At 42.9% G+C, this 12,252-nt stretch overlaps 1 protein-coding gene across 9 annotated transcripts in view; it reads left to right on the top strand.

Moving 5' to 3' along the window:
* MAGI1 (membrane associated guanylate kinase, WW and PDZ domain containing 1) overlaps positions 1–12,252 on the top strand; it is a 631,452-nt gene that overhangs the window by 506,010 nt on the left and 113,190 nt on the right. For all 9 annotated transcript variants that reach the window (XM_042929917.1, XM_042929912.1, XM_042929918.1 and 6 more), the window contains exon 4: positions 11,878–12,084. In XM_042929917.1, coding sequence (XP_042785851.1) covers positions 11,878–12,084 — 207 coding nt within the window. The remainder of the gene's footprint in view (positions 1–11,877; positions 12,085–12,252) is intronic.

Here is a 12,252-nt window from a genome sequence, read left to right as displayed (position 1 = left end):
TGAATCTCAGCCCCTCTGCTGTGGAGCTGTGTGCCCTCCGGCAAGTTGCTTAATGCTCCGTGTCTCCATTTTCCCTTCGGTAAAATGAGGATAATAATAGTGCTTCCTCATAGGTAGGATTAAATGAGACAATAATTGGAAAGGGCTGAGCACAGTGTCTGACACATGTAAGCTCTCAATCAGCGTTAGCTCTTATATTTACACACACGACTGGTCCGAAATTGCCACCCTGGTGGATTCCCTCCCCCTTCTGCTAGTCAGTAAACCAGCGCATTTGCCAGTAAAACATCTTTATTTACTTCCCAGGTATTCACCGTCTTTTTGTCTTCTCAGATTGTTTTCCTCTTGGCGTGTCCTGGTTCCAGAGAGAAAAGTCTAGTATAACAACACAAAATTCTCCTTTTTTAAGAAAGCTTATTTGTTTTTTTAAGTGATCTCTACACCCAACATGGGGCTCAGACTCAGGACCCTGAGACAAAGAGTTGCATGCTCCTACAACTGACCCAGCCAGGTGCCCCCATAGAACACTCTTCAGGGCAACACACTTTGATCATTTTAAGTAAAAGTAATACATATACATGATGGAATACTTCATATAGTGAAGAACATAAACATACTCCAGTCCAAGTTGCTTCTCTTCTTCCCCATGGAGATCCACTGTTAAAGAATTTAGTGTAGAGATTTAGAAAAGGTAGACACAAAGAGCTTGTAGGTAGTACCCTTGTTTATTTCTCTCTTCTTGCCCTTCCCAGTCCACAGTTCTTGGGAATCTTTCTACATTGCCCGATAGACTTCTGCCTCCTTCTTTTAAAATGCTACACAGTATCCCAGTGTATGCTGACCAGTCCCCTGCAGGTGGACATTTAGGATGTTACCCCCACTCCCCATTATGGTTTGGAAGCATGGTTGCCATGAGCTCTCCTGAACAAGTATCTCAATACACTGTTCTGAGCGTAACTCTACAGTAAGTTTCTGGCCACGCAATTTTGAAGCAAGTCCTTCTAGGCATGCACAGTGCACTTCACCAAGTATTTATTGAGCATTTGCTTTGCATCAGATGTTGTTCCATGGCATCAAGTGTGATATGCAGGATGGAAAACCACAGCAGCTGTGCCTTGGAAGATGCTTATGCTTTTTAGTGATTTGTTTTTGCCAGTACTTGTCCAGCAGGTACTGTGTGCTGAGTACTCGTAAGTGGGTTATATGCCACCAACTCACTTCATTACCCACCAATCATAAGAGGTAGGCACCCATTTTCATTCCCCATTTTCCAGAAGAGGAGTATGAGACCCAGAGAGGCCAGTTATCTTTTCTAAGTTCACATGGTCAGCCAGGAATAGAGCTGGGATCCAAACCCAGGCGGCCTGGCTCCAGGGTCCATACTCTGCCCCTTAGTCTTAAGAGGCAAATTAAACAATTTCGAGAGAAGTGGTGCATGTTCTGAGAAGGGAACTCTAGGCTTCTCCAGAAACATACAGCAGGGGCACTGCATCTAATTTCATATCAGAGTAGACCCCCTTGAGGAAGTGGCAGTTGGCCAGGGGACCTCATGGGTTCAAGTGAGAGACTCGGGGACGTTGTTTCAGTTTGGGAATTAGCCCCGGCTTCAAGGCCTGAATCCAGAGAGAGCAAGTAGGATGAACCGAGAGAATGTCAGAAAGTTGGTCCTGGAGAAGGAGGAGCAAGGAACCATCTCCTGCTTCCTTTAGAACCAATGCAATCCAACAAATATTCCTTCAGTGATGGAAATGTTCAGTATTCTCAGCTGTCCAACATGGCCGCCACTAACTGCATGTGGTTATTGTGACTGAAAAAGTGAATTTTAAATTGAGTTTAGTTTCAAGTAAGTGGTCACGTGTATCTGGTGTCTGCCATGCTGTGTAGTACAGCTCTAGAACGAAAGCTTCTTCAGGGAAGGACGAGGACCTATTCCAGAAGACCCTTCCCTTCTCATTCAGCTGATTTCATTTTATTTATTTTTTGTTGTTGTTATATCTGTTTTTTAACATTTATTCACTTTTGAGAGACCAAGATTGAGCAGGGGAGGGGCAGAGAGAGAGGGAGATACAGAATCCGAAGCAGGCTCCAGGTTCTGAGCTCTCAGCCCAGAGCTCGACGTGGGGCTTGAATTCACAAACTATGAGATCATGACTTGAGCCCAAGTCAGATGCTCACCTACTGAGCCACCCAGGCGCCCCTCATTCAGCTGACTTCAGAGAGCTAAGCACGTGTTTCAAAGGTAAGCTCCCTTTAAAAAAGGATAATTTTGAATCCTCCCAAAGAGGATGTTACTACAGAGCAGTGGTGATCTTCTTTTGTGGATATATTCAGTGACGTGTGAAATGGCAGACAAGTAGAGTGAAGCACTAAGACCTCAGGGCCTGGTAACTGTCAGCACAGTCCTTGATGTCCAGTATTTCTTTGGGACTTGGAGTGGCAGGGTTGTAGGATTTTAAAGCTGGAAATGCAGTAGAGTCATTTCTTCAGAAGATAGAACTGAGATCTAGAGAGAGACCGGTCTAAGACACTACAGGGCATTGGGACAAAGCCTGGACAAAGCCTATCCCCCAAGTCATGTCACAGGCAGGACTGGGATGCCAGTATTTCCTATGTCGGCTCCCTGGAAATAGATCCCTCTTTTGTAGACTGTACTGCTAGTTTGTTTATTCAGTTGTTTACTCGTTAAAAATAAAATGCTGAACAAAACCAGATATGATCATTGTCCTCATAGGTCTCAGAGTGCACAAGGCACATTATTTATATAATCAAGGGAAGAAATCTACGGTTGTGAGTGTTCTAGGGTCAATAAAGAAGGCTATAGGTTGGGGAGATTTGATCTCTATGGAGTTGGGAAAAGTTGCGCCCGTAGAAGTAATAATTGAAGTAAGTTCTAAAGGTTGAGCTGGAGTTAGGTTGCTAGACTTAACCAATGAAAATATAGAACATCCAGTCTTGCATTTCATCCGGCAACCCTAGTTGGAGTTAGGTTTGGACTGTGTTGGTGTCGGTAGTGGTGGTAATGATGAGTTGACTGAATCTTGAGTTTTATGTGATTAAAAAGCTGGCCTTGGTAGTGCATCAGTTATCATAAGAAGGAGGCAGAAGGTGCAGGTGACAATAGTCCTCCTGGCATGACCCCTGGTTGCTGCCTTGTATGACTGGATAGATGCTGGTACGTCTGCCGAGATAAGAAACTTTGGAAAAGGCCAGGTTTGGTGATGGGGCTAGGGGCCGCATGATGAAACTTTCCACGTCCCACCAGCTCTGATGCTGAGAATAGTGTTTACACCAACAGAGTGGAGGCCTCTCCTGCCTCTATAAGGAACCTAACCATTGTCCCTCACAAAGCACAGAAGTTCTTAGTGGAGCTCATGAATTGATCTCTGCTTTGCAATTTGAGCCAACTCCTTATTCTGTCATGAGATAGATGCGACATCAAGACAAAGAACACAGGAATAAATGTGTCTCTCCTCTCTGGCTCATCTTCCTAATTGTAGCACCGAAGTAATGTATGTGATATGGTGCTGGAAATAAATCAGCTGTACCATCTCCCTTTGCCTGGCTTTTCTTTCTTGTTATTTTTTCTTGTTGACATTTTCACTCAGCAAGACAGGTTGCTGCCTCGGCGAGCCCTTGGGACTTCTCTAGGAGAGAGTTTACAAGGGATGAACTATTCAGTGGGGTGGTTCCAAACATGCCTGTTTTACAAATGCCTCTGGGTAGAAGAGGCTGATTATACACTTTGAGCCTTGCAAAGGTTCTCCCTCAGCATGGAGGTGCAGTGCCAGAGTGACATTTCAAATTGGAGTTGTGGGTTGCATATTTCTGCATGTTAATTAGGAAGAGGGATGTCAGCATTCAGTCATGTGATTGTTTTGCTTCCTAGAAGGTCTACAAAAAAGCAGCTGCCAAGGGTTTACTTTTTGGGGACACAGAGATAAAGCAGGGGTGAACAGAGTTCTTGTTTGTCATTGAGGAGAACGAGACCGTCTGGAGTCCTGTTCTTTGGCAGGCCTTGGAAGCCGTCTGTTAGGATAAGCTCTGTTGGCAGACTCCAGCGTGGAATGTTCTCTGTTGATAATGAAAGTAACCAAAGGGAATCTGTGCTGCAATTGGCTGCTCCTCTGCATGTGGAGATGAAGAGGCTCGTGCCAGGGTGGTTTTGCTGAATTCCCTGCTTAGAGATCCCCAGAGATTCCCGGAGTTGGGAGCATAGATGCTGGGGACAGACAAATGTGTGTGTAAATGCCACTCATCAGTTACACACTGTGTGAATCTCATCTTCAACTGAAAATGGGAATATTGATGGCATTTTTTTTCCCATAGGATTATTAATAAAGATGAGAGTAAGTAAATGTATGGGTGGTGACAAGATAGGTGCACAATAAAGGTAAATTTTGGTTAGTGTTCTTTAAATATACGTTTTGGTAACAGTCTACCCTCTTCTACACTTTAGGGCTTCTATCAGCTCACAACATTGGGTGCAATTTAAGACTGCTAGGGTTCATTACATGCTAACATTGTTCCAGGCACAATGGTGAGTACTTGGTACACATTACCTAATTTGATCTTCACAAAAAAAACCTGTTAGAACTGTTGTTATCTTTCTACCATGAGAACTGAGGCTGGAAAGAGAGAGGTCCCTTACGTTGCTCAGGGTCACAAAGCTATTAGATTACCCTCTCCGGTCTTAACAGTCAAAGCCAAATGACAGTGGCAAGAACAAACATCTAATTATAAGACATTGGCTTATCGTTCGGTGCGTGCAAATCCTAGTTTTGTAGGGTGGAGCGGGTAGGAAAGGGAAGAGTAAAAAGAAAGTGATGGGCGTTTTATGAATGATACCATCCCGTGCTGAGCAAGCAAGTGGAAGGTGCAGCGGTGGGGATCTGAGGTCACTGAGGTGTATCTGATGGGCCAGGAAGAAACTGCCGTGAGTCATGCTATTAAAAACCAGATCCACAACAGACGGATGGAGGCCCGTCCCGGGCTGGAATTCGAGTGTGCTGTCTTTACTTGTTGATTTACTCATTCTCAAAGAATTCCTGATGACCGTATGTGCCTGGTACTGCATTCGGCCTGGCGATGCATTGGTGCATGAAAATAGATGTGGTACCTGTCTCGTGGCACTTGTGGTGTAGAGGTAAGGACACAGAGTGAGGGGCACCCGGGGTGGGGGGCTCAGTCAGTGGGGCATCCGACTTCAGCTCGGGTCATGATCTCGCTGCTCATGGGTTCGAGCCCTGCATCGGGCTCTGTGCTGACAGCTCGGAGCCCGGAGCCTGCTTTGGATTCTCTGTCTCCCTCTCTCTCATTCCTCCTGTCCCACTCACGCTCTGTCTCTCTCACTCTCAAAAACAAATAAACGTTAAAAATAGTTTTAAATAATAATAAAAAAAGATTATAGCGGGGACACCATGGTGCCACAGTCACTTAGGCGTCCAACTCTTGATTTCTGCTCAGATCATGATCTCAGGGTTCATGAGTTCGAGCCCTGCATTGGGCTCCATGCTGACAGTGCAGAGCCTGCTTCAGATCCTCTGTCCCCCTCTCTCTCTTCACCTCCCTTGCTCACTCTTTGTCTCTCATAAATAAATACAAATTTAAAAAAAAAACAGGTATTGATTAATGAAAACATCTGATAATTACAACCAAGGCGATTGGGAAGGACAGGTACATGGTTCCCTGAGGACACGTAAGGGTAGCTTTGACCTAGTTGGTGGGGTCAGAGATACAGTCTCTGAGGACAAGTGGGTGGTAATGGCATGACCTTGAGGCCAGACAAAAACAGATACGCTGAATGTCTGTGGCCTTATGTGCTATTTGTACATCTCTGCTTTATACATAAAAGAGTAAGGCTTTTTACCCTGCTGTACCCCAAAGAATTAAGCCCGTTTTGTCCCCATGGGTGTGATATTGCCCCCTGAAAATGTGTACTATAGATTCCCAGCCATTGGTAGTCACTACTATCCCGTTCTGCTTATGTTCAAAAGCATGTCCTGTAGGAAAAGGACGGACAAGTGTCTTCCTGCCCCCACCCCACCCCCATATGGAATTTTAAACTGGGGGACAAAGAACTTAAATGCTATTTACCCTGGACCAGCCAGTGACTCTAAGGCAAGCATTTCTGCTACTCTTGGCCTCTGCACTCCTCATCTACTGAAGAGGAATGCTATTCTCTGATCTGGTTACCTCTGCTCTCTATGCAAAGGGAGGTTCGGTGTCCCCTGAGTACTTGTTAGAAATTTAGAATCTCGGGCCCCACCCTGATCCATTCAATCAGAAAGAATCTCCACGCAATAGAGTTTTGTTGTTTGCACGGTGTTTAAGGAAACTGATGTGTACCATACAGAACATTTGTGAAGATCATGTTTTAGTTCCGTTTTTACATCTTATTTCTAGTGTCTACCACAGTGCCTGGCCAAAAACAAACAAACAAAGCAACAGGTTCCCAGTCAGGAAATGAATGAATGAATACTAAATTCGTACAAAGCGAGAGGCTGTATAGACTTGATTCATTCTGGCTTAAAACTCAGGGTTACGGTCCTCTTTAAATATTTTATCCAGCTCTAAAAATTGATTTGCAGTTCCCATGAATTTTTAAATGCATGTCAGAAAATATTTTTCTTTGACGTGGTCATGGCCAAAGAGTGTGTCTGTTAATTAAGACCAGCAGTGGCTTCCTCTCCTGTCTTCCCTTGCCCTCTCCTCCCTCCCCAGTCACCGTCTCTGTTAAGTTTATTGTAAAGCCAGTTCCGAAAATAGCAGCAGAGACACATGCGTTCCCACTCGGGAGGGAGCCTGGCCACCTCAGGAAGCACATGTTGGTGTTGGCTAACGTGGAGACTGCAGGAGAGTCAGGCTCCTGTCTCCTGGAAACTGTGAAGTGTGCCAAGTAATAACCCAAATTAATTTTTTAATCATTTATAATTCTCGAGATGATTTTTATTTAATACCGTTAAGTGATCCATGTATCCCTCACAGCGAGTCTCTTGTGCATACTCTCTGTAAGTTGGTGCTTCTAACATGGCTAGGTTGGGCCTGACGATGACCGCCATGGCAACTTGATAAGGCAGGGAGTTTGCCAGAAGGGGAGAGTTGTAGGGGAAGTGCCCAGGGACTAGGCAGCTAGATTTGGAGAATGAAGAGGGTGGGTGGAGGCAGTGGAGCCGGTGGTGACTAGCCAATGGCAAGTGCCCCACCTGCCTTGCCTGTCCTTCTGTGGTAAAGGCACGTGGATTACGGCATAACCCCACCCACCAGAAGTCCAGGGACTGAAACCACATCCATCCAGGGATCACTAACACCCATCTGAGTTATTGAGGCTGTTTGGTTTTTTTTTTTTTTTTTTAATTTCTATTTATTTCTTTTGAGAGGGAGAGAGGGACAGAATCCCAAGCAGGCTTCACAGCAGAGCCTGATGCAGGCCTTGAACCCATGAACTGTGAGATCGCGAACCCCAGAGTCAGATGCTTAACTGACTGAGCCACCCAAGTGCCCCAAGGCTGTTTTGAAGTTTTAGGTTTTCTTCCTTCCCTCCTGAGTCCAGGCTACTTTGTGCGACCATACCTTCGCATGGCATCAGCCTTGACTGGGGCCAAGATATTTGTCCAGCAAGAGCAGGGACACACAAGGGTAGAACAACTTCTCTCCAAAAATCCTTAATGCAACAAGTGTACTCCAGGTGACTTGGCTTTGGTCACGTACTTGTCATCAACATTACCTGGAAGAGATGGAATCCAAGGAACCAGAGTTTATATTTGCCAAGCAGCACTTCTCAGTATATCCAGATTTGAATCAGAAACATTCCATTTTTTGCAGCACCTGGCTGGCTCAGTCAGTCAAGTGTGTGACTCTTAATCTCAGGGTTGTAAGTTCAAGCCCCACGTTGGGTGTAGGAATTTCTTAAAAATGACAAAATCTTAAAAAAAAGAAAAAAAGAAAAAGAAAGATTCCGTTTTTATGTTAGTGACTGATTCAAATTATTTTTTTAATCTATGGGAAAAAACATATCTGTGAAGGAAAGTCGAACCTTATGTAATTAGAAAACCACTAAATACAAGCTTTTTTCTAAAGTTCGTAGTCAACAAGGAAAATAAATGCTGGAGAGATCTGACTAATTACACCATCTCCCATTTATGACCCCTTATAGTTTATAGGGTACCTTCCAGCAAGTTAAATAATTTGACCTTCACGATCATCCTGTGAGGTCGCTAGGCCTGGGGCTGTCATTTATGTCTTAGAGAGGAAGTATTAAACTGAGTGTAAAAAACTTGCCAAGGTTGTTTGGTCTCTGGCACATTTTGCCTGAGTAAAGGAATAGTACCCAGTTATGTCCCAAGCACTCCAGATACACTGTCTCATTAACCCTTCCAACATGGTGGAATGAGCTCATTTTTTAACAAAAAATTTTGTTTTTACATTTATTTATTTTTGAGAGACAGAGAAACAGAGCACACGGCGGGGGGCGGGGGGGGGGGCAGAGAGAGAAGGAGACAGAATCCAAAGCAGGCTCCAGGCTCCGAACTGTCAGCACAGATCCCGACACGGGGTTCGAACCCACAAACCATGAGATCATGACCTGAGCCAAAGTCGGATGCCCAACCAACTGAGCCACCCAGGCTCCCCAGGAATGAGCTCATTTTAATGATTAGAAACAAACTATCAACACTTAAGTAGTGTTTGAGTGTCAGTGTAGTAGCAGACTTTCATGTGAGTTAAAGACTTTTAATGGGCCATCTTATTTTATCCTCAACTCAGGTGCTCTAGATACAAACGAGGTATTTTTAGAACCCTAATTTTACAGAAGGGGACGATGAGGGGTTTTTTTTGTTTTTGTTTTTGTTTTTTAATGGCTAAACGCCTAGGATCACAGAGTCAGTGGTGAAGCAAGGATTTGAAGGCAAAACTGTCTCTTTACCACTTTGGTGGGCCGCATACTTTTCACGCCTATACCTCAGATTAACCTGAATGAGATGACTGACCCGAGACACTTTGTCTTCTATGACGGTAACTGCATGTGGTTCAGCATAATAATAGGTACTTTTTTTGTGTCCAGTATTAATTTTCAGAAACAGGAAACAACTGTGAATAAATGGATTATTTGGGGAGTTTATCGTTGCTTTGAAATCTGCTATTCACTTAATTTAAGAAAGACTCTGCACTTGAAAACTTGGGAAAATCCACACCTATTTGTCAAATTTAGGTAGAACTTTTCTTTTCCCAACATTTATTTTTGTCATTAATTGAAAATGTCTAAGTTTTCATTGATTTTTTTTAATGACAACAGCTTCCTGAATGTTGATTTGGTTTCATGACACTGGAAATGAATGATCATGTTTGTAAAATTATAATTATAAAATTATGAATAAAGGGACCCATCCCTTGGTCACATCTTTGAGTGGAAGAGTCTTATATAGACTTTGGTCTTTAACTTCTAACTCAAACATGAACATGATGCTTAGTGTAATAGTGATCAGAAGGAATTAGAATTAAATTCAGCAGACCTTTGTCTCTATTTTTTGTTCCCTGTGAAGACAATCTTTTAAATCGTGAGCTGTTTTACTTACCTGCCTCATTAATAGGCTTCAGATTGTGAAAAAGTCAGCACTGTGGTCTCCTTTCAACTTCAGCAAAAGGGTGGGAGGTCCTTAGATGTAACCTCTGTAGAAATGCAGAAGAGGCCTTGGTTCATACGTGTGCTTCACCCTTGCCCACGTGTTAGCGGTTATATTCAGTTTCTGTACCTTTAACTTGGACACCTGACAAGTTTTTTTGAAGAAATTGATACTATCATCTTCTGTGAAAGAACTATAATGATTCAGTTGAGTACAAGCCTCCAGAATGTGCTTTTTAGGTTTCTCTCTGGAAGGATACCAGAGAGATGCCCACTAGTCTCCTGCACCTTTTAACTTGTGTGTTGAGAGTTCCCCGCTGACACCCAGTCTTACACCACTGTCAAAGAAAGTGGGTGTGTATATTCGTAAGTGTCGTGGTTCAAAAAGGACTTTAAAGAAATAATATTAATAAACAAGGAATTTTAATTATAAAATAAGGCTCAATGGAAGCCACTTCTTGACCATCTGTGTGTCTCGTGCAGAAGAGCATGTTACTGTCTCCTTTTGCTTTTGTGCATTTGTAGTAAAATGTGTATTTTATGTAATTATGTATGGAAGTTAGGCAGCGGGCTGAGTCCTTGGGAAGAAACAGTGTATACAGGGTTTGTTATTATTTATAAATTCTACTTTATGAAGCATGGAATTACAAACATTGCCTAGGATTTATTGAAAGATTCAGTATAATTTATCTTCCTGGCCTTCCTGTAAAAGACGTGAGACGGTGAATGGATTAGTGGCATTCTAATGCTAACCTTTTTTTTTTTTTTTATCATGTAGTCACTGCGTATTATTGATTAGAAGCTGCATTTTTCAAACTTCGGCTATTCGTGAATCACCTTTATGATTTTGTCTACATCTGAACATAATATCTATTACTTGTTTGAAATATTCTTTAAAATAACTTATTTTTAATTTAAGTTTTCAAAAGGAATCATTGCCACTACTATTATTTATTCGGTTAATTAATTTTTATTAGATATAGCTATCTTTTTTTTTTTTTTTGAGTTTATGTATTTTGAGAGAGGGAGAGAGAAAGAATCCAAAGCAGGCTCCACATTGTTAGTGCAGAGCCTGATGTGGGGCTTGAACCCACAAACCGTGAAATCATGACCTGAGCTGAAACTAAGTGTGAGATGCTTAACCAGCTGAGCCACCCAGGCACCCCTATAGCTAGCTGCCTTTTTAAAATTAAAGTCAGTTTTATTTATTTTTTTTTTTAAACATTTATTTATTTTTGAGACAGAGAGAGACAGAGCATGAACAGTGGAGGGTCAGAGAGAGAGGGAGACACAGAATCTGAAACAGGCTCCAGGCTCTGAGCTGTCAGCAGAGCCAGACGCGGGGCTCGAACTCACAGACCGAGAGATCATGACCTGAGCTGAAGTCGGCCACTTAACCGACTGAGCCACCCAGGCTCCCCTAAAGTCAGTTTTAAAAAGTATTGCTTTTTCGCTTAATTTTAAAAGTCACCTTTATATTACTACTATAACTTAGGAGCTAGACTTTTTTTTTAGTCCACATTAAAAATATACACACGTATTAAAATTAAAAAATGTAAAAATCCATCCAGATACTGCTCAAAATCACTGAGCCAAACACTGGGGAAAAGTGGCTAAACGTGAAATGGACAGTTACTAAGAGTGGCCATCGTGCCTTCATTGACACAGTTTTCTCTTAGAACTTGGCAAGGGTTCACTCCCACCCCACATGACCCTGAGAGTCAAGTCTGCCATTCAGTTAAAGAGGTGCCACGTGGTATTCACTGTCCTCCTTTTTAAATAATGCCCTGGTTCCCTCTTAAGGAGTCTCCTTATTAAGGGAAAGTGACCTTGACTTTGTAGGCCTGTAAGGGTGCTGGCAATAATGAATTTTTTATTTTCTGTGAGGCTAGGTCTAAATTGGATTCAGCATAATGCTGGTGCATGTATGTAAAAAGGTGACCAACTGAATTTCAAATGCACTGAGGATGAAGTTCTGCTATTCAGTACAGCCGCCTTTGTTTTTAGCCCTAGTAGTAGCTACTTTGCAACTAAACAATGCAGCTTTCCTCCTGGCTTCTGAAATCACCAACCATGTCTAGCTGGGGAGGAACGACTTCTTTCGTAACCTATTCCAGAAATGAAATACAGTTTGTTCTGGCTTTCTATTTAAAAAAAAAAAAAAATGTTTTTTTTAATGTGCTGAGAGATTTGGATGTGAAGTCTTGAAAAAAACAAAGTATTCTTTCTAAAACATGCAAATGTGTCTCTCCATCACCTAGGAAACTATTATGGGACACCCAAACCTCCTAGCCAGCCAGTCAGTGGGAAAGTGATCACGACGGATGCCTTGCAAAGCCTTCAGTCTGGCTCCAAGCAGTCGACCCCAAAGCGAACCAAGTCCTACAATGATATGCAAAATGCTGGCATAGTCCACACGGAGAATGAGGAGGAGGATGACGTTCCTGAAATGAACAGTAGCTTTACAGGTAAAGACCAGATGACCTTCCCCCTCGATGGACTCGGGGGAAGAGGCGGTGGGAGGCGTTTGTAGACAGTGATGAGAAGGTGTCTGTTCTCAGGAAGAATTCAGAAGGGCTGACAAAATTCTGTCTCTGATCATGCAAGGTGTGGAGAAGAGGTGACTTTTCCTTGGT

This window comes from Panthera leo, chromosome A2 (genome assembly GCF_018350215.1).
Source record: "Panthera leo isolate Ple1 chromosome A2, P.leo_Ple1_pat1.1, whole genome shotgun sequence".
NCBI classification, from domain to species: Eukaryota; Metazoa; Chordata; class Mammalia; order Carnivora; family Felidae; genus Panthera; species Panthera leo.
This window is presented reverse-complemented; position numbering and strand designations above follow the sequence as displayed.